Source organism: Miniopterus natalensis, chromosome 14, assembly GCF_054644295.1.
Source record: "Miniopterus natalensis isolate mMinNat1 chromosome 14, mMinNat1.hap1, whole genome shotgun sequence".
Classification (NCBI taxonomy): domain Eukaryota; kingdom Metazoa; phylum Chordata; class Mammalia; order Chiroptera; family Miniopteridae; genus Miniopterus; species Miniopterus natalensis.
Genome location: NC_142094.1, coordinates 39,498,922 through 39,522,226, shown reverse-complemented (window position 1 = coordinate 39,522,226; position 23,305 = coordinate 39,498,922). Strand labels below are relative to the sequence as shown.

The window sequence follows — 23,305 nt, the reverse complement described above, 5'->3', positions numbered from 1 at the left end:
CTGAGGTCATCTCTAGATTGAATTCTGATCACCACTCTCAGATACGGAGAAGAAATTTCTAGAGAATAAATACAAATGTTTTGTAGGTTGTCTAGCTTGTTGATACAAAATTTTCTCATGATTAAATGAGTCCTTTTTCCCCATCAAATAAATAAAAGAATTCAATGTACCAAAACCATGACTCAAATCTAAAGGTCAGGAAATATTGTGAGTACCAAGCGTGATCACATCTCCAGATGTTAGAGCTCCATGTTTTGCCTAAACAAACCCTACAATTTGACTGGACTGCATGGACTAAGCACTATATGGGACAAATTGGCAGCCTATCAACTTCTGAACCTGAGCTGGGCATAATTTACTATGGAACCACTGTTAAAGGAACTTCATGTTCTTGGAAGCTCCCTGGATCATAAATTCTGAATTAGAGCTGGCAGTGAGTGTGACCAAAGTTAGAAAGTTCATGCTCCCAGAGAAGTGGCACCACCTTCAGACCCACACAAGAGGCCCCTGCCCTTGTCCTGCTAGAGAGACCCACAAACAAGAAAGCCACAAGTGATGAATTTGGTAACAGTCATATGAGCACTTCTGTCACTCAGAACACAGTTCTCAGTGATGGCACTGGGCAAACTCACAATCCTATGCATCTGCTACTATGATTCACACCATTCAAGCCCCAGAGAAACGCTCTGCCACATCCCCTTGCCATGTCCGCGACGGAAAAGGTGACTGTCCAAATGAAGAATTGAGAACTCTGGCACTGCTGATATCAGAATTGGACACTGCCTCAGAGTTATGAGGATTTGAGTTGGAGAAATAATTAGGTAAGGAAAAAAAAGTGGCTCATCATACATTTCCTCTCAAATACCATGACTGGAACAGATTTTTGAATAGTGAAATATCTTCCAATAGAGCACAGTGTTCATTTTCTTTTTTTCTTTTTCTTTTTTTAAATATATCTTTATTGATTTCAGAGAGAGGAAAGGACGGGGAGAGAGAGAGATGGAAACATCAATGATGAGAAAGTCATTGATCCGCTGCAGCCCACAACCCGAGATGGAAACATCAATGATGAGAAAGTCATTGATCCGCTGCAGCCCACAACCCGGGCATGTGCCCTGACCGGGAATCGAACCCTGATCGCCTGGATCCTAGGTCGATGCTTAACCACTGAGCCACGCCCGGCCCGGCCATTTTCTTGAACACTTTATATCCACTACTCACAATTTAACAGTTTTCACAACAGTTGCACATGGCTGCTAAGGAACAATTTGCTATATTAAACAATGCTATCCTAAATTTGTAGGTATGTAAGTCTAGATGTAACATGCATGAAACACAACACCTATTCTTCACATTGGCAACTACAATTTTGAATAGTTTTAGGCGTATAGAAATATTTAATAGGACCAAATTAAATTTCAAAAATGGAATTAAAAGTTTCAATTGTATTTAAATAAATTTAATTTAAATTTTTATCTTTATTACTTATGTTTTGCCTTTGAATTTAGGAGATTTTTTTTTTTTTTTTTTTTTTTCAAAAAGAAGGGAGAGGGAGAGAGCAATAGAAACATCAATGACAAGAGAGTCTTTGACCGGCTGCCTCCTGCACTCCCCCCCACTGGGGATCCAGCCAGCAATCTGGGCATGTGTCCTAACCGGGAATTGAACCGTGATCTCCTGGACCCATAGGTTGATGCTCAGCCACTGAGCCAAGCTGGCTGGGCTAGCAGATCATTTTGATTATATTAGAAGAAAAACAATTTCTTGAAGACAACGAGTTTTTTACACGTTTACACTTATTTTAATTGATATATTTTGTATTAAAAGATATTCAAAGTTTGCATAATTTTGTGGAAGTTTAAAGACTGGCCTCAAATTTTTTGACATATCGCCCATAGAGAGGTGGAGGGGTCCATATACTCTCTGGATGGGCTTATAACTGCTTCAACCAATAGAGTACAGTGCAGGTGACGCCATATGGCTTTTAAAGCTAGATCAGAAAAGGCCATGCAGCTTGAATATGAAAAAAGTCCATATGTAGGAATTCTTGGGCAGGCATGAAGTTTCCATGGTTGTCAGGGATCCAGATTTCTCCCATTTTGCTGCTTACCTTTGTTTAGCGTGTCTTTTCATGTTCAAAAATGACTACTCAAGCTCCAGCCAATTCACTCAAAATTTAAGCAGTAGGATGGCAAAGGAAGGAAAAAAAGGAATAGCCTTAATTGCTCAAGAGATTTTCCCAAAGCCCCATCAATTCGCATTGGTCAAAACTACATATGTAATCCCAACTAGCTGCAAAGGAGACTGGAAAATGCCATCTTTTGGCTACATTGTGCTCAGTCTAAAATTGGAGTTCTGTTTATTTGAGAGAGAAGGGAGAATAGGTATGTGGTAAGCAACTAGCAGTCTCTGCCACAAAGTGAAATTTACCCAGATTCGAACTGGAGAAAAGATGGAGCCAAAGACCGTTTCCAAAGGATGAAATGACCCACTGTCAGCATTGGACAGCTCATCAAGACAAAAAATCAACAGGGAAACACAGACCTTAAATGACTCACTACACCTAATGGATTTAATTGACATTTACAGAACATTTCACCCCAAAGCAGCAGAATACACATTCTTCTCAAGTGCACATGGAACATTCTCAAAAATAGACCACATGTTAGGGCACAAGGCAGGTCTCTACAAGTACAAGAAGATTGAAATCATATCAAGCATCTTCTCGGGTCACAATGCCATGAAACTAGAAATCAACCACTATAAAAAAACTCAAAACTATTCAAACACATGGAGGCCAAAGGATGAAATGAAGAAAAGCCAAAAAGAATGGGGGGGGGGGGAAGGGAGGGAGAAAAGAGTAGATACCCCCTCTTACATTAAGGAAAAAGATAACATAAATGAGCTTCAATTTAGAAATGGTAGGCGGTGTATTGTTAGTACAGTGCTTGCTATTAATACTAATGGCTAAAAAAAAATACTAATAGCTAAAGAAGAAAATTTTAAACAGATTTCAAAGTGAAAACATATTTTCCCTCTATAATGTATTCTTTGTTTATTAATCTCTTAATAAGCAAGGAAATTAATTCTTTCAGAGCTACTAAACTTTCATTTTCTTTTAAACATGTAGACACCACTTATTTGATTTACTTGGATAATTGCATGTGAACCACTGTTTAAATTACATAGTTATTTTAATCATGGTTATTACAAAGATTAATGATGGTTTAAAAAAAATGCATCCTGGAGAGAGGGAGTAGGAGGAGGGAGGTAGAAATAGTTATAATGGGACAATAGGAGTGATCTTTGTGGTAACAGAACTGCTCTGTATCTTTACTGTGGTGGTGGATACATGAAACCACTTGTGTGATAAAACTGCATAGAACTAAATACACACACACACACACACGAGTGCATGCACACCTAAGAGTTAAGCTGGGAAAATGAGAAGATAGGTGGATTGTATAAATGTCAATACTCTGGTTGTGTGTACCATAGTTTTGCAAAATGTTACCTTTAAACAGTATACAAGATCTTTCTGTATTATTTCTTATAATTTCATGTGAATCCACACATCACAAAATTAAAAATTTAATTTAAAAAATATCAGTTGATGAAATGATTCAACATATATTCATAACTTATTTTTTAGAAAGAAAAATAACTGTTTGCCTTTTTAGTCTCCTAATATTTCTATTGAGAAGTTCTGAATTTTAATGAGATATAATTTAGCAATCTTTTTTGTTATGAGCAATGATTTTTCTGTCCAGTTTAAAAATATTGCCTACCCTGCCCAGCCAGGCGTGGCTCAGCGGTTGAGCATCGATCTAGGATCCAGGTGATCAAGGTTCGATTCCCGGTCAGGGCACATGCCCGGGTTGCGGGCTGCAGCCGATCAATGACTCTCTCATCACTGATGTTTCTATCTCTCTCTCTCCCTTCCTCTGTCTGAAATCAATAAAGATATATTTAAAAATAAATAAATAAAAATTAAAAAAAAATAAAAATGTTGCCTACCCCAAGATCATGAGGATATTCTCTCAGGTTATCTTCCATTAGCTTTATTGTTTTACCCAAGTATACACTCTATATAAAATTGATGTTTGGGAATGTAGAGTTAGGAGTCAAGATACACTGTAGTCCATATGAATATCCAGTTTACCCAGCACAATATATGACAAGGTCACGCTTTTCTCACTGCATTGCAGTATCACTTTTGTCATATATCAAATGACTACGTATATATTGGTCTGTTTATGGACTCTATTATTTTCTATTGGTCTTTTTGTGTATCTTGAAGCCAAAGCCATATCATTTTATCCTAACAATTATTTTATCTTAGTAAGAGGTGATATATAGTAGGTGTGGCTGTTCCAACTTTGTTCTTCTTCAAGATTGGCTGTTTTCTTGGCTTTTCTTGGTATTTGCAATTACATATAAATTTTAAATCAGCTTGTCAATTTTTACCAAAAATGCTGGAAATTTTACTGGAACTGCACTGAATCTATGTATCAATTGGGGAAGAACTGACATGTTTTCATTCATAAGTCCTCCTAGCCATGAATTTGATATAGCCATCATTTACTTAGGTTTTCTTTAATTCCTCATAAACAGTATACAGTTTGTTGTGTAGAAATCTTGCACTATTTTAGACTTATTCCTAGGTGTTTAATTTTGCATATTACTTTTTATCACCTAAGAATTTTATTTTCTAATTTATTATTGCTATAATATAGGAATACAATTGAGTTTTACATATTTAACCTGTAGTTATCCTTTCCATTGCTCTTAATTTGTTCCTGTATTTCTTTGCTTCCAACTGGGGTCATGTTTCCTTTAGCCTGAATAGCTTCCTTTAGCAATTCTTTATGTGAGTGTGTTGGTGGTGATTTCTCAGTTTTTGTTTTCTAAACACATTTTTATCTCATCTTCATTTTTGAAGGATATTTTGCTAGGTATAGAATTCTAGGTTAGCTTCTTTTAAGACATTATTCCACTTTTTATGGTTTTCCTTACTTCTCTTAAAAAATCAGGAGTGAGTCTTATTGTTGATCTTTTGAAAGCAATGTCTTTTAAACCTACATTTATTTGTAGACGTTCTCTTTGCATTCTGCCTTCAGGACTTGTGGAGGAGGGAGAACTGTACATGCAGCTTGACAAGGTGAACTAGTACCAGTCCTCAAGATGTAGGGTCTCTTGCCTCGTCCCAGATGTCAAAAGCCATCCAGGGCACTGTCCTGTCTTTTCAGCAAAAGTGTCTACATGGACTGCCCCTGCCCCCTTTAGGAACAAGTTCTTCTGCTACCCGCTGCACGCACAAGTGGGAGTAAGGCTGAGAGGCTGGCCTACCTAACTCTTCCTACAGTGGTACCTCAATCAATAACTCACACAATTGTCCAAGGGCCCTACTGATACAAATAGCTTCTTACTGTGTGCTTAGAACATTTTCAAGAGCCACCCCCACTTCTGTATTAAGCTTCTGTTATGCAACTTTTATTTGTCCACTTTCAGTCCAAGCCCATCTACCTTCTATATTTCAAGGATTCTCATGTCTAGTCCACTGAGAGCATCCCTTCATGTTTTTCCACATGAAGGTAGGTGCATGGATGTACATGAGTGTGTGTACCCATCGAACTTTTCTGTAATTTTTCGAGATTTTGGAAAGAGGGGAGGAGTGAGGAGAGGACAGCATTTATTCTCCATCTGCCATGTTGATTCAGTCTCTTGGCTAAACTTCTAAGCACACATTGAACTTTTCAGTACCAAACACAGACAGCTGCTAGTATCATATGATCTAATTCGGAAACCTCTGCTTCTGAGGTGATGTCATGTTAAGCTATTTCAATTGAAGACTTGGTCCCCTGAAACTGGCTTCTGCATGGCACATGTGAGTAAATTTAATTCTCCTCCCTCAAAATTATCGTTCAGATTTTAATATGAGATCTCAGAAGAATGGCAAGTTCTGTAGTACAAAGATTTCGACAAGCATATAACAGCAATATTACAAATAATATTTTTGTTCAACTATAACAAAAAGAGAAAAAAGTAACTATTCTAAAAAATTTGTAAAGTGCTGAAATTCAAAAATAAGAAAAAGCAATTCAGATCCTGAAATGTAATTTCCCTACACTCAACAGATTCTTTTGTCAATGCTAATAAATTAAGGAAAAATGTACCACTGATTGAGAATTACTACGTAAATTCCAAACTTTGAAATCTAAAATACTCTCTGATTGGTCATACAGCAGAAATTTTATATAAAGAAATGTAATCATGGAATAATATAAACTATAAATGTCCAAAAAGTTAAATCTGAAGAGTTCAACAAAATCTTTAACAAAATCTTTAATGGGCATATAACACACCTAGGCACAATTCTAGCTAGGCATGTGATACAACAGTGAACAGAACACACAAAACCCATTTTGTGGACCCCATATTCTAATAAATATGTATAATTTGGGTAATCTGAACTTGGGTCTTTTCCTACAGAAATTACTAATAAAATAGATAAATGTTTTATGCCCAAAACAAATATAGATATCTCCTTAGCATCACACAATCATATGAAAATACGTTTGAGAACATTTATAACACAAAGGTACATTAGAATATCAACGTCTGGTTAGAGAATGTGAACAATGTCAGGTGTCCAAAAAATTTATCTGCCTAAAGCGATTCACTTGGAAAAGGAGGTACTGGCTAGATTTTAGGGGAGAGTGCCAGATCTAAGATAACTCCTACCAGATCCTAATCTATGCCCGCAAACCAATCCAGACGTAAGCACTGGGCAGGCTGAGGAAAACACTGGGTCTAGCTGGAGCAAGATTTCGATCGCCTAACCTTGTGCTGTCCAGTGTGGTAGCTACTAGTCACGTGCAGTTATTGAACTTAGAATTAAAAATTTTAAGTTCAGCCCCTCAGGCACCTTGGCCACATTCCAGGCGCGAGGCCAGAGCCCGGGCTGCTGCCCTGCCAGGCGGACCCAGCAGGCCCAGCCCCGCGGGGAGCTCCACTGCGAGCGCCGAGCCGGAAACCAGACGGGCGCCGCCACCGGGAACCCCAAACTGCCAAACAAGGCTACGGAGAGCGGCGGGTTGTCACAGCAAAAATTAAGTTTCCCGCGCCATCGTTTGGCTATTCCCATTCCTGAGTTTCTCTTCTCCTTACCCATTCTCTATCTTCTCACATTTTCCCCGCCTCCATTTTTCAGCCCCCTTCCCTATATTTTGTAGTAACAAATGTGCCGGCCACATTTAATGATTTCATACACTTATTGAGATTAAAATATTTTTGTAATTTCTCAATGTTAAAATTTAAGGAGCGGAATCTTCCAAATATGTTCCTCCAACCCCCCCCCCCCCCAAATACAATATTTAGATGAGACTCTTTTTCTGTTTTTTAAAGTATGTACAATTGGTGTACTTCCTGGGAGTCTCCTTACTTAGAATCCGGGTGGAAAAGAGAGCAATTCTAGTTCCAGACGCTGGGGTTTCCCTCCGTCGAAGGGCGGCTCGGTCCTCCGCTCCGCCAGGCCGCGCGGCCCCGGCAGCACCGCTCCCGCCGCTGAACCTCGACGGTCCCCTAGCGGAGAGAAGCGGAAAGAGCTCCTTCGCCCGCTTGGCGGTTGCCAAGCGACGGAGGCAGCGTCCGGCCAAGTCTTAGAAGGAGGGCGCAGGCTAAATGATGCTAAAGAGCTATAACAACACCGCTTTCTATTGGCTGAGGAACTCCCAGCCATCTCCGTGAACCAATGAGCAGATGCAAACGGGTGACGTCAGACGCTGTGCGACTACTCCCCTCCACCCTCTAGCGGCGCGTGTGGCGACCGCTGAAACCCACCGTAAACTCTTGGGGGTCTCCACTGCCCCATGTGCACCGCGTCGCGCGTGCTGCTGCAGGTGTTCTTCCTGATGGTCCCCGAGGGCGTCCGTCCTCAGCCCTCCACCTCCCCGTCAGGGGCAGTGCCCACCCCTTGGGACTTGGGGCCAGGATCGCAGGGCGGGACCCTTCAGTCCTCTTCGGAGGGGACTGAGACTCCCTGGGCTGTGCCTGGGACCCCCACGGTCGTCCCTACTGTCGTGACCCCTTCAGCGCCTGGCAGTGGGACCACGGACCTCTTCCCAGGTGAGAGGAGGAGATGTGGGGATGGAAACTACAGGCTTAGATCTAAAGTGCTGCGAGCAAAGTGAATTGCTACGAAGTGAGGATTGGGGCCGGCAGAAGAGGGGAATTCGCACTTGGAAGAATTTAGTGCTCCTCACCCCTTTCGCTCTGCTTTATGTCGTACCTCCATAGTCTTACCGATCTGTGTCTGTGACTTGACTCCTGGTACCTGCGATATAAATTGCTGCTGCGACAGAGACTGCTATCTCCTCCATCCGAGAACAGTTTTCTCCTTCTGCCTTCCGGGAAGCGTGAGGTGAGCTGTGTTGCGCAGGGTGAGCCCTACAGGGGATTGGAGCCCTGGAATGGGTGATACTTGGAAGTAAGAAGTTACCCTTCCTGCCTTCCTCCCCCACTTCTAACCCTGTAAGTGTAATTACCTTAGTTTTTCCCAGGATTGGCATTCCTCTTCGGATTCTTTAGAGCAGGGCCGGCGAATAGGCTAGGGCCTTCGTGTTGTCCTGTGGCTGCCCAAGGAGTCCTCTCTTTAGCAACTGCCACCCACGGGGCAACCTTTTTTGGACCTAACCCTGCACATCTAAATGTATCTGTTCTTCATCCTGTTTCCTCACAGGTCTTCAGGTTGGGTGTGTGTGGACAACTCTCTTATCTTCAGGAGTAATTCCCCATTTCCTTCAAGAGTTTTCGTGGATTTAAATGGAGTTAGGCAGTTTTGTGTCCATGTAAACAACTGTGAGTAGAAGCATTTGGTATATTGCCTAACATTTATTGAAAGCTGGCTTTGTCTCTGTCCTTTTCTTTCTTTGGTTTTGTTTTTTAACTTTTTTCTTGTCCTTTGAATTTCTATCATCCTGCCTCTTCACTTGCTCACCCTCTGTTAGTGAACATTTGCAGTTTTTTATCCCCTATTGGCTATCAGTCAGAAAACGCATATAGAACTTTTAATTTCAATCATCCCTGTTAGCCCAGATAATCACAGATAGATTCTATCCCCTGACTTGATACAACCTCCATGAAGGCACTCGCTGAATCTCCAGTAAGTGATACATAGGAGGTAAATAATATTTGAATGAATGTCTTTGAAAAATGAGTACATACCAACCTTGTTTTTATTTTATGAAGCAACACTGTAAGGGAAAGAGCATTAGAGTCAGCTCTTAGCCATGCCATTTACTTACCAGCTGCACAGACTTGTACAAATCCCTTGGCATTTCCAGTCTCATTTCTTCAACTGCAAAATGAGAAATAACAACACTAGCCCTGGATGAGAAAGTGCTCTGTAACTTTTGAGTGCAATAGCAATGAGAGGTGGTTGTTATTATTAAGGCTTTCAAATAGACTTAGAAGTTTGCTGGTTATAACTATAACATTTCTAAAGATAGGAAGCTAATCTGTCTCTTTAATATCTAAGAAGCAAAATAGACAGACTTAAATGTCCCTAACACCCTGAAAGTTGACTGATCCTGATTTCGCTTAGAAAAGAAATAGCAAAACTAGATTCGTTTTAGAAAACAACCAATTTTTGACTTGGGGGAACTTATTATAAGTCTGCAACTGCCCCATTCTTTCCAAATCTCCTACTGCCTTCTAGTTCCAGCCTTACGATTATACTCCAGAGCTATTGCAGGAGCGTCCAACTAGTCCTCCTTGCTTTTAATCTCCCCTCCTGCCTCCTATACCTTCCTGCCACTGCTTCTGGACCAGTAGTTTTGAACTTGCCCCAACAACACCTGAGAGTCACTCCCTTGGAAACTATAGGATACTTAGAATTGTTCAGTTTATATAAACATTGTGTCTCCCAAAATAACACCTATCAACACCTAGAAAGGATGGACCAGATCTCTGTTTACTCAAAGGGCTTAATATTTGCTGATAATAATCACCAGTAATGGATGTTCTTAGTCAAAGTCTGCATGATGGAGTGAGAAAAAGGAGACCAGGAATTGGGATCTGTGATTCACTCCTACCTCTGCCAGATGTCTCTGTGGCCTTTTGCAGCTCATTTACCTCTCAGGATCCAAATTTCCTCATGGGATTGGGCCAGATGGTCTCTAGGCTTTCTTCAACATCTGGAATTGTATCCATCTAAGTCTAAATACCTTTAAGCCCTGTTAGGTGTAATGCATACCATGTATGATGATAGAGGTTTTTAGGCAGAACTTTTAGATATTTATTTATTTACTTATTTAAAATATGTTTTTATTGATTTCAGAGAGAGGAAGGGAGAGAGGGAGAAAGATAGAAACATCAGTAATGAGAGAGTCATTGATCGGCTGCCTCCTGCACTCCCCCTACTGGGGATGGAGCCCAAAACCTGGGCATGTGCCCTGACGGGGAATCAAACCATGACCTCTTGGTTCATGGATCGACACTCAGCCACTGAGCCACACCGGCTGGGCTGCTTTCAGTTTTTTATCCCATGTCTGAATGAAATCATGTAGTTCTTTACTTTTTTTATCTGACTTATTTTGCTTACATGATATTTGCAAGATTCATCCATGTTGTTGAAATTGGTGCTATTTCATCTTTTCTTATGGCAGAGTAGTATTCCATTTTATATATGTACCACATCCTCTTTGTCTAATCATCTATCTAAGAACACTTCAGTTGTTTCCATGTGTTGGCCACCATAAATCATGCTGCAATGAACATAGGGGTACATACAGGATGGGGCAAAAATAGGTTTACAGTTGTGAGTATGTGAAACACAGACTTTATTCTTGTATTATTGTTTATTAATTACTGTATTGTTTTCCACATGAACAATGTAAATCAAACTATTTTTGCCCCACCCTGTATATCTTTACGAATAAATGTTTTCAAATTTTTCAGATAGATACCCAGAAGAGAGGTTGCTGGGTCATGTGATAACTCTATTCTTAATTTTTTGAAAAACTGCCATACTATTTTCCATAGTATTGGCCATATTCTTATCTCATATCTTAAGACTAAAACAATAATCCATTTAACAGATTACAAATAAATTAGAAGGTGATGGAAATCAGAATTGTTATTTCTGAAGATGGAGTACTGATTGGGAACCTTCTGGGGAAATGTTCTATAACTTAATCTGTGTAGTAGTAATAAAAGTACGTATATAAATTTGTAAAGATATTTTTGAGTTTATGCTTAAAATTAGTGCATTTGTATACTTAACCTTACTGTGTATATATTATGTCTCAATAAAAATATTTTTTAAATTAGTTATTTGGCATGCAAGATATTTTTAAAAAATGTTTTTCTTTTATCTAAACCCCTTTTCTTTTTAAAAACATTTTAGCAAAATTAAACTATTTCCAGGAGCTCCAAAAAGTCAATGCATCCAACTTCCAGGCCCTGGCTACAGAGTTTGGAGGCAAATCATTCACTTCAACATTCCAAAGCCAGGCACCCCCACCTTTTTACAGGGTGAGCCTGGGGAAGGGGCTGGAATCATTTGGTTTTATTTTTCCCTCATAACTTGACAATTGACTGGGTTCTTTGCAATACCCTGCTGCAGTTAAGTAAACCCTTGTCTGTTCTTTGGGAGGGCAGTTGTCCACATTAGTAAGCTGCTGAGTTAATTTTTGTTTCTACTTCTTTTTTCTGGAGACTTTCGTCCAATCTTACTGTGAATAAATTTGTGCTGTGCTTTGTTCAGGCCGGGGACCCCATTTTGACTTACTTCTCCAAGTGGTCCGTAATAAGCCTGCTGAGGCAGCCTGCAGCAGTTGGAGCTGGGGGACTCTGTACCGAGAGCAATCCCGCAGGTGAGTCCAGAGCAGAAATGCCAACGTTTTTGTTCAAGTTAAAGTAAGCTTTCTCATTTACCACCCCCTTGATTCTTTGTGTTCTAAGGTTTCTTAGAGAGTAAAAGTACAACTTGTGCTCGTTTCTTCAAGAACTTGGCAAACAGCTGCACCCTGGATCCAGCACTCAATGCTGCCTCTTACTACAACTTCACAATCTTGAAGGTGGGTATCCCGTCTCCCCAATGTCACCACTGTGGGCTTAAAATCAACACGCTTCCCATTGTCGGGTTGTGGGAAAGGCATTAATCTGAAAGTCAGAATGCCCAAGAGCTACATAAAAGGCAGAGGGCCTGGAAACCCTATTATCTGAAGGAAGGTGAAAGAATGAGGGCTGTATAGCCATGATAAGAGATTCTCGACGTCCTAGCTAATGGGATTGGCTTGGGAGGGGTGACGTCTTACTATTTCACCAAAATTCTGCTTTTGCCATTCAGAAGAGCTCTGCTCCGAGTAGGTGGGCATTGCAATCCATCCAACCTCCACTCAGCTTTACTCCTGGCATGTTAGTGTAAAGAAGAATCAGGTAGAAGAGAGGAAACAAATTATTCTAATATGTTGATCCCCCCCAAATATGAAACCTCAAGCTCCTGGAAATTTTCTCTAAGGTATATGCATACTCAGTTTCTTGCTTTTCTCTTATTCTAGGTTCCAAGAGGTATGACTGATCTGCAGAATATGAAGGTATGATGCTGTTCATCAGGAAAAAGTCAAGAGAATATTTGGTCCCTTTGCATCTAAGGCAATTTCTGTCTAGACTGTAGTGGTGAAAGAAAATGTATTTGTGATGTATCAAAATGTTAAGTGTGAATCTAAAACAATGTTTTCCATGTGTGTTCTATATGATTAATAAGCATCGTAAGAATGAGGAATTCAAAAGGTGTTAGGTAAGTTTGGGAAACACTGGGCTAAGTAAAGTTAAACACTATAATTAGGGTGGACTTCTTGGACTCTTTAATATGCTTGAGGTCCTTGTTAATCTCTAAGAGGCAGGTATCGAATATAGTATTTCTAAAACTTATTTGACCATGGAACCTTTATTTTATAACTAATAGAATTAATGTTCTGAGAAATATGTTTTGAGACTTACTGACTTGTCATGACTTGAATTTAAGTTCTAGGCTGGCAATGGAAGGAGAAAGTTGATGGTCAAAATGAAAAATACTCATTTCGGCATGATATGTAGCTAGAAGAGAAAATGCTACTTTCAATTTTAGTTGATTTGCTTCTTTCCCTTGCTAGTTCCAGGTTCCTGTAACACTCGTCTCACAGGCTGGTTCTCCTCTGTTGGCTGGAAACACATGTGAGAATGTTGTTTCCCAGGTAGGGATGCTGACCTCAAGTTCTGGATTGATGTATGTTGATCACCATTTCCAGGTGCCCCATCTTCTATTAAGTACCTTACCAACCCCACATGGATTTTTGTGCATTACCTGAAAATTAGCATGTCAAGAATTGAGCGCATCCCCTTCCTCCCTACCATGTTTCAGTTGTTTCCATTGCTACCGTCTTGCATGTCGAGAACATTAAGAGTATTTCTGACTCCTTTCTTTGTTCAGATGTAGTCTGTTATGGTTCTTACCACATTTTCTTCTGTTAACAGAGTCAGTATCATCTGATAATCTGAAATAGACTGATCAACTTTTCCTCTATTCTCTCTCTTCTAATCAACCTACAGAAGTAAAAATTATCTTAAAGCATACTTTTAAACTATGCTCAAAAACCGAAGGATACTGTCCTTCAATTGCTTCTGACTTCCATCTCCAGCCACCACCCCTGCTCATCCTCAGACACGGACCGCCAAGTAAACCAGGTTTCCACTCCATGCTCACCTGGCTGTGCTGCTTCTCACCTTCCTCTGTACACGATCAAAACTTACTTTTCTTCCCTTTCAATTCTTAAAACTCACCTCTCCCTTGAATCTTTTCAAAGAGCTCTACCCAGTCTCTTTTTCTCATGTGTGGGTGTAAGAGGAGGTCAGCTTTATCTTCTCATGGTATTTGTGTTTGGCATTTTTAAGGCTGTTTGTTTATTCTCCCTCATTGGCTGTATTTTTAATTGGGGTATAATTAATACATAATATCGTATTCGTTTCTTGAGTTGATAGGCGTATGGGGTGGGCAAAAGTAGGCTTACAGTTGTAATACAAATAAATAATACATTAATTAATGATAATACAAGAATAAATTATTTCCCACGCTAACAACCATAAATCTACTTTTGCCCAACCCTGTATACATTGCAAAACAATTACCACAATAAGTTTAGTTAACAACCATCACTACACAGATTTTTTTCTTACTATGAGAACTTTCAAGATCTACTTTTATATCAACTTTCAAATATACAATATTGTTAACTAGTCACCATAGTGTATAATAAAACCCTTAAAGACCAAAAATTTACATAAAACATAATTGGCCCACTAAACAATTTTTATTAATTGATTCTACTTTTGTATTTCAGGTCATTTATGACATAGAGACCAACGGGACTTTTGGAATCCAGAAAGTCTCTGTCAGTTTTGGACAGACGAGCCTGACTGTTGAGCCAGATGCTTCCTTACAGCAACACTTCACCATTCGCTTCAGGGTTAGGGCCCTTCTGGAGGGGCGGGAGGCATCTGCAACATGCGAAATAGAACAAGGGTGAAGGCCTAGTTCAGTCTGTCAGTTGAGGCCTCAACTTTTTTTTTTTGTAATGTGCTGACTTTCTGACTAGACTTAAAAGGATGAATAGTCCCTTCAGTGCGGAGAGAAGGAGTAGACGTTGCTCTAGCCCAGAGTCAAAGCCAGGGGAACTATATGGCACACTTGGTGTTCACCGTGCAAAAAGCCTCAACGTTTAATATGCCATCATTTAACTGCAAGTGACAGGGGTTCACCGATGCTTGCTCATTTTCTCTGACTCTCTGTCTGGCCCCAGCAAAGCAGGACTTCAATTTCAAATCCGAACTCTTTTTAAATAGTCATTTTGAGTCATAAATTCAGCCATCATCCCACAGAAATTCTTTAACAGGCTTTTCTCATATTTCTGGGCATTCAGCAGATCTTTTTTTCACTTTTTCCCTCTATTATTTGAGCTTACATACTTATAGTGAGCATGAATATTTGCCTGTATTTATGAAAGTTGTAAAAAATGTGATGGCATTCGGTGTTTTATTTATTCCCCGCTTAACCTAGGTTTCCAATCTTGATCACTACCTTTGGATTTCTTCTGCTTTTTTCTTCTTTTTAAAACTAGCCGAGTCCGGTTTCATCTCAGCTCTGCCTTCAAGTGATCGACCAAGCCTCATGTCTGTCAGAGTTCATCTCTGGAGCATCTATTGTTAATTAAAATATATTTATAAATTACATTTAAGTTCCTCTCATTTCAGCCAGGCTGAACATAGCTCTAAATTGATAGTAATTTTTTAAAAACAGGGTTGATAGATCCTTGTTTGTAACCCTTGGTAGAAGTAGCATATAGTCAATTTATATTGTGAATTTCAATATTCACATCACTCTGGATTACTTTAGGGGATACAAAAGGAAAAGTCATTGGAGCAGAAGTTTTTGCAGAATCCTACACTGGAAAGAAGCCAGATTGTCCAGTGCAGCTAACTTCCTGCATTGCCTTAAGGAAGGGTGTGAAGCCAAGGAGTGGGAGGTGTGAGAGCATGTTTTTCTCTGTAACTGACTTTTCTTTTGCTTTTTCTGCAGGCTTCTCAGAGCACAGCCGCTTCTCTTCCTGGTCCTAGAAGTGGCAATCCTGGCTATATTGTTGGGAAGCCACTCTTGGCTCTAACTGGTGATGTAAGTCACTCAGTATCCTTTTTGGAGTTAAGTGGCCTGTTGCAGCCTAATGAGAAAAGCTGTAGCTGCTGATCTTTTGGATTTTCCAATTCTGCGGTCCCCCATTTTTTAGGTGTCCAGGATTTCCTTTACCAAGCCATTAATACACTGCGTTCTCAAATGTTACGATCAAAGACTTTCAAACTTATATTAGACTGGCTGAAGGTGAAGATCATGACTGACTTTTGTTTTAATGAGGCATTTATATGCTGGTGTGTGGTTAACCATTTTTGGAAAAACACTATCTCTGTGTTTTTTTATTTACTAGAAGAAGAAAACAAATTGTGATTTGAACGATACCATGATATTAATAAAATATAGTGTTAAGGAAACAATAAGAGCATAAATTTTCCAGTCTGCCTACATTTTTTTTCTGTTATCTCCTTGACCATCACTTTTCACCTCAGATGACCCTCTTGCAGAGCAAGGGTGATGGAACTTGCTCTGTTAGGAGACACGAAGTACAATTTGGAGTGAATGCAATGTCTGGATGCAGACTCAGGTAATTCATTGCTTCTTCTTCATTTCCCACAATTTTGTCTCTCTCTAGGGATTATGTTGATATGGCAACTTTTATATTTTGAATGAGAGTTCAGAGATTTCTAGTTAGGAATAGTCTTGTAATCTAAATAATATTAACATTGCTAAGAGTTTTCTGACAGTTCTCTATATCTAGTGAGGGTTTTTTCTTTTAATTTACTTTATGCTATTATTTCTAATATTTGGATTATTTTACTAATATGGGTACAATATTATGTTAGCTTTGGACTCCAGCCTCCATGATGTTTTAATTTCAGACTGAAAAAGGTGGACTGCAGCCACTTGCAGCAAGAGATGTATCAGACTCTTCATGGGAGGCCCAGACCAGAGCACGTTGCCATCTTCGGTAACGCTGACCCAGCCCAGAAGGGAGAGTGGACCAGGATCCTCAGCAGGAACTGCAGTGTTTCAGTAAGGAGAGAAGTACCTGTTCTGACTCACTTCCCCCTTTGTTGTGAATATTGAAATTAAAACCAGCCCTGTTCCATCAGTAATGTGGCCATTATAGAAGGAAGATAATGTTTGTCATGAGAATACAAGAAACATGCCCATCTGATGTCATTATTTCAGGTTAGGTTTATACTTACTTTCCTTACAAGGAGAAAAACTTAAAGTTAGAAAGTTCAGAGATTGCTCTGTGGTTCAAAATCAACCTTACTCATAGTAAGAGAAAAATGTATTTCATATATATTTCAATTGTTCTTACCTTCCTGAATATTTGGTCAGCACAGATTCTGTCTTTGAGGTTGAAGTTGCGTTCTTTCTGTTGTTATAAATTTTTTTATTTTTACATTTACTAAAAGTACATTACCAGGTCAAAAATTCATACCATGTAGAATGGTATTAAATTTTTTAAAAACTCAACACCCCGTCCCCGGAAGTTACCTCATTCAGCTGTTTCTGTTTTCACTGTGTCAGTGGCCCACTAGATCAGTGCACAGCAGGGTGTCTCCTGACTCCAGTCTAAAATAAAATCTGCTGTGCTCTTCTGTCTCATCCTCCTATACCCTACCCCTACCTTCTCATTCTAGTTGGCTGTACCTTTAATTTTATTTCTTTTTATTTAAAACTTTAAATTACTTATTTTTCTGTATAAGTAATACACACACTTGACTTGAAAAATTCAAAAAGTACACCATAAAAATCTCTCTTCCAGGCAGCTCTTCCCTTCCTCAGAGGCAACCAAAGTTACGAGTTTCTTTCCTTCTTATATTCTTTTTTTAATCCAACTGATAGGTTATCATGAACACTGCTCTGCACTTTGCTTTTTTCACTTGATCTTAGAGTTTGTTCCATGTCAGTACATAATAAGCCTCCCCATTCTTTGCATAGTATAGTTGCGTAATATTCCATTATACAGATGAACCATAATTTATTTAACCAGTTTTACTGATGGACATTCAGGTATTTTCCAGTCTTTCGCTATTATACACAATGTGGCATTTTATAACCTTATTCAGGTACATATCATACATGTGAGAATAAACCTATATGATAGCCCAGCTGGGCGTGGCTCAGTGGTTGAGCATCGACCTAGGATCCAGGAAATCTTGGTTTGATTCCCGGTCAGGGCACATGCCCAGGTTTCGAGCTTGATCCCCAGTCGGGGTTGTGCAGGAGGCAGCCGATCAATGATTCTCATCATTGATGTTTCTCTCTCTCTCTCTCCCTCCTTCTCTCTGAAATCAATAAAGCTGCATTTTTTTAAAAACAACAAAAAGACACCTATATGATAAATCCTAGAAGTAGAATTTCTAGACCAAAGGGTCAGACTACTTGGTTGGACTTCATAATTACTAAAATGTCTTCTTCCTTAACCTTTCACCGCTCCTGTGTTCAAGTCCTTTGTGTTAGTCAAGCGTCTGCTCAAGGCCAGTGCCTTGTACATGCCAGGGACTCTGGAGACACTCAGTAACTATGATTCACATTAATCAATGAATGTCCCTCTATTCTGTTCTAGTTGTATACTTTTTTTTTAATGTGCCATCTCTCTACCTGAATTCTTTTAATCACTAAATCACCATTTCTTCCAGTTACATATTACTCATCCCAGTTCTATCCTCAGCCAGAAATGGCTGTTTCTTCTGGCGTTCCACAATGCTGACTATGCACTGCTCACTGAGCACTTCTTTTTTTTTTTTTTAAATCCTTGCCCAAGGACATGCTGCTTGGGGGAGAGAGACCGGGCAGGGGGAGGGGGGAGGGGAAGCAACATTGATTGCCTGCCTTCTGTATATGCCCTAACTAGGGATCGAACCTCCAACCCAGGTATGTGCCCTGACCGGGAATCAAACCGGCAGTCTTACAGTGCACGGTGACGATGCTCCAAACAACTGCGCCGCTGCAGCCAGGCACACTGAGCACTTCTTATAGCCACTGTAAATGGGCTCACGTTTTATAATCTATTAGTAATTTCCATTTTAGAATTTTAATTCTCCTAAGGTCAAGGGCAGTAATATGGTCTGTTGTGACCTTTTGTGTTCTCTAAGCCACATTGCCTTCTCTGGTAATTATATAATGTTTAGGAAACCGTGGCTGTTTAATGCGTGGTGACTGATTATAGGCACCATCAGCAATTCAAGCAGATGCTTCTCTACCCTTCTGCAGGCTATGCATTGCACTTCCTGCTGTGTCATACCAGTGTCCCTGCAGATCCAGGTACTGTGGGCGTATATAGGCCTCCAGTCCAACCCACAGGCTCATGTGTCAGGAGCACGATTCCTGTACCAGTGTCAGCCCATAAAGGTAAGCCATGGCTCATACAGGACCACTAACCCTTGCAACGCCGAGGTTGTCTTTTCAGCCATTTGATGACTGTAATTCTTACCCCTGAGAGCCCATCTATGTATGCTACCAGCCAGTGTTTGGTTAGAGTGGGCTGACATGATTAACTTTCAAGTCCATCCCTTGCCTGGTTACTGAAATGAGCGTGTTGTCGTGGTGAATACGTCTATGTCCCTTTTCTCCGTTTTTCTTAATATTCTGAACTCAGGCTACAGTATAGGTTAATTTCTTTTAAATCATCATGCTACGTATTAAGAGCAGACCATTAATCTAAGAAAACTGTCTTTTTTATGAGAGTAAACCAATTTCTAATTTTGTACCAGTGTACTTTTGATATTAAATTTTATTAAAATAAATCCATTTTAATCTTTTAAAAAAATTATCATATCACTATTACTATACTGGTTGATTCAACCACAGAAAATATTTTCCAGCCACACTCTATATTCAATGTGACAGTCACACCAGTCACATACTTGAGTCTCTGAACCTGTTGCTCTGAGAGATAACTGAGATTTTACTGCTGTTTTCTTCTATGGTTTTTATGGTTTCATGACTTATCTATTTTGAATTTATTCTTGTGTGTGGTGCAAGTTGGTGGTCTAATTGCACATTCAACTGTCAAAATTTATTACACTGAACATTTAAGATGTGTACATTTTATTGTATATAAATTATACTTCAATGAAAAAGTTAAAATGAAACAAAAAGACCAAAAAAAAGCACCACTGACTAGGGGGAAATATTTGCAATACATGTACATGACAGAGTTCTTGTATGTGTAGAATAAAGAACTCTTACAGCTCAATAATGATTTACACACCCGAGCCAAAGAGGAATTTGTCCTCGTTCATAGTCTGAAATATGTAGCTACAAAACATAAAGAGATGGAATCCACAGCTTTTTCTCTGATAATGATGATTTTCATTTATAATGATTTGACATGCAGATTTACAAATAATGGTTTAAAAATTGAGATTATAAAAATGTAATATAGTAATATATAGGATGTACTTTTTATTACCAAAGCCAAACAAAACTTAATCCAAACTTTCCATGTTGTTATAAAGTAAATTTTTTGGGGGGACAATGGATTTTGCTGCATGTAAACTGAATTGAAGCAACAACAACAAAAAAATCCCCTAAAACTTCACAAAAAGATAAAACAGAATTGTTGGTGGCAATTTCTGAAGTAAACATCATAAAATATTATATCTTAAGGTAGAAATAAATCAACCATACATAACAACTGAATCCCCGGTAAAAGAAATGAGCTGACTTGGCTCTGTGCCTTTTGTTGTCGTGATAAAAGAAATGAGAGGACTGAACTTTGAGGGAGGTTATCTTTTTCTTTGTTTTTGTTTTTTTGTTTTTTCACTGTTCTTGCTGCTCATGCTAAACAGTGGATTTTCTAATTTTGCTTATATATAATTTTTAAAATGCAAATAGAAAAAATTTAGACTTTAGAATTCAAATATCACACACAACTTAACTCAGAAACCTCGTTCTCTGTGTGGTACTGAAAACAGATACACTCATAATCAGTTATTCTCATTGTGTTATCCTGAAATACAGGAATAAAATTTTTGTATGATACTCTCAAGTGTGTTTGAGATCAGCTTGGTTTTATGTATGAATAAACTTAGGCTCTTACAGAGATGCTACTAAAAAAAGGGGAGGGGGCCCGGCCGGGCGTGGCTCAGCAGTTTAACATCGACCTAGGATCCAGGAAATTGAGGTTTGATTCCCAGTCCAGGCACATGCAGGGTTGTGAGGCAGCCGATCGATGACTCTCTCATCACTGATGTTTCTCTCTCTCCCCCTCTCCCATCCTCTCTCTGAAATCAATAAAGATATATATCTTTTAAAATAAAATTTAAAAAGGGGAGGGGGTAAGCTATTAAGATCTAAAATTCTTGGGTCATTAATGAGTGATACAGACTGCCTTGTGGCCTTTACTATAGGACAATTAGGTACAATTGTGCACTAGGTTTATTTATACCAGCATTACTACAGATGGCGAGTAATTTCTTGTGCTATATGACTTTATGAGGGCCATGTCACTAGATAATAGGAATTTTTCAGCTCCATTTTAATCTAACGGGACCACCATCATATGTGCGGTTGTTGTTGACCAAAACGATATAGAACTGCCAGATGTCAGTCTCTTTGTGTCTTTTTGCTAGAACTAGTAATTTTCTTCAGAAAAAGACCCTCCCTGCTGAACGGTGAAGTTATAAGACCATCTCTCAGCATTTTGGAACTAGATGAGGAAAGGGTTTCATTATACAGAGTAATTTCCCTGTTTTTACTTCTGTACCTCACTCAGCCTTTCTTTATACCCAGCATCTCTAAATCTAGAATTTCTCTGACTTGAATTGTCCAGTCTCTTCTTGAGGTGGGGAAGGAGTTGTTGCTTGTTTGCATTGAGGGAGTCTCACTCAGTACCATGTTTTGTCCCTGCCTCCCTGTTATCTCCTGTTACTGAGTCTTTCAAGGTTCTACCAAGCTCTGCTAGCTTCTACTCCCCGGAGGCTTTTAGGTTCAGCCTTCTTTCCCTGTGAGCCTGGATCCTTCTGGGACCTGATAAGGTAGAGCTACTAAGCACATCATAGTAGTTTTGTCATCTGGCCTCTCTGATATCAGGCAGCTCCCCAGCTGGGAGAACCTGGAGTCAGTCTTTAGGTAAGTGTAACTGTTCACAGTTCTGGTGTCATGGACTGTTGCTAAGAAATTCCTTTCCTGTGTCTCAGAAAATTACATAGGACCAATATGAGAAAAAGGTATATCTTGTTTAGAGCAATTTAGTTTTGGTCTTTCTTCAGGGAAAGTTATAATAAGTCAAGTAGAGGGCTATTTGAATTGGTATCAAGTACTGACCTGGACTTTCTTCCTGCAGGATTCCCAGTTAACAGAAATGTCTTTGACAACTATTGTGACCTTTGTGGACATTACCCAGAAGCCAGAGCCTCCACGGGGCCAACCCAGAATCGACTGGAAACTGCCGTTCGACTTCTTCTTTCCTTTCAAAGTGGCATTCAGCAAGGGAGCAGACTCTCAAAAAGGCTCAGTCTCTCCCATCCTTGTCCTGTCTCTCTTACTACTTGGAGTTCTCAGCCTGGAGACTAAGTAACAGAGCGAGAAGAATCATATTTTAATTTTCCCTGTGGGAAGTCCTACAGCAGCCTACTTATGTTGGCTAATGACCAGAGAGCATTTAGGACAGGGGTGGGGAACCTTTTTTCTGCCAAGCACCATTTGGTAATATGTAATGTCATTCGCGGGCCATACAAAATTATCAATTTAAAAATTAGCTATGAAAAAAGCTCCTAGAGCCCAGCCGGGCATGGCTCAGCGGTTGAGCGTCGACCTAGGATCCAGGCAATCAGGGTTCGATTCCCGGTCAGGGCACATGCCTGGGTTGTGGGCTCAATCAATGACTCATCATTGATGTTTCTGTCTCTCTCCCTTTCCTTTCCTCTCTCTGAAATCAATAAAGATATATTTAAAAAAAAAAAAAAAAAAAAAGCTTCTAGATTTATTGAATTTCATGTCCCACCTTTTCTACTGACATACTTGTTTAATGCTAATTTTTGGCCTGTTTTTTTACAATTACAGTTTACACTTAATATTATTTTGTATTGGTTTAAGGTACACAGCACAGTGGTTAGACAATCATATACTTTACAAAGTGTTCCCCCTGATATTTCCAGTACACCTGGCTCCATACATAGTTATTAAAATGTTGACTATATTTCCTAAGCTGTACTTTACATCCCCATGACTATTCTGTAACTACCAATCTGTGCTTTTCAATCTCTTCACCTTTTTCACCCAGCCCCCCAGCCCCCTCCCCTCTCGCAGCCATCAGTCTGTTCTCTGTATCTATGGGTGTTTCTATTTTGTTTGTTCATTTATATTGCTCTTTAGATTTCACGTATGAGTGAAATCATATGGCATTTATCTTTCTCTGACTTATTTCACTTAGCATAATACCCTCTAGCTCTATCCATGGTGTTGCAAATGGAAAGATTTCATTGTTTTATTTTTTATGGCCAAGTAATATTCCATTGTATATATGTGCCACCACTTTACATTCTTGTCTATTGATGGGCGGCCCTTGAGTTGCCTCCATAGTTTGGCTATTGTAAATAACACTGCAATGAACACAGGGGTGCATATATTCTTTCGAATTAGTGTTTTGGGTTTCTTTGGATATATACCCAGAAGCTG

General features: G+C 39.5%; 1 protein-coding gene and 1 non-coding gene across 2 annotated transcripts; one reads left to right on the top strand and one right to left on the bottom strand.

Moving 5' to 3' along the window:
• The first annotated feature begins 7,814 nt into the window (after positions 1 to 7,814).
• TCTN3 (tectonic family member 3) lies at positions 7,815 to 22,578 on the top strand. The gene is made up of 14 exons (XM_016220083.2): positions 7,815 to 8,127; positions 8,299 to 8,422; positions 8,741 to 8,859; positions 11,408 to 11,535; positions 11,768 to 11,876; positions 11,965 to 12,080; positions 12,564 to 12,599; positions 13,158 to 13,238; positions 14,382 to 14,507; positions 15,617 to 15,721; positions 16,156 to 16,250; positions 16,546 to 16,699; positions 18,896 to 19,033; positions 21,972 to 22,578. The coding sequence occupies exons 1-14, from the start codon at positions 7,872 to 7,874 to the stop codon at positions 22,203 to 22,205; spliced, it is 1,821 nt and encodes a 606-aa protein (XP_016075569.2). The 5' UTR covers positions 7,815 to 7,871; the 3' UTR covers positions 22,206 to 22,578.
• LOC148091554 (small nucleolar RNA SNORA22) lies at positions 14,614 to 14,746 on the bottom strand. The gene has a single exon (XR_015715668.1). It is a non-coding gene; the product is annotated as a small nucleolar RNA SNORA22 (small nucleolar RNA).
• Positions 22,579 to 23,305: the final 727 nt, after the last annotated feature.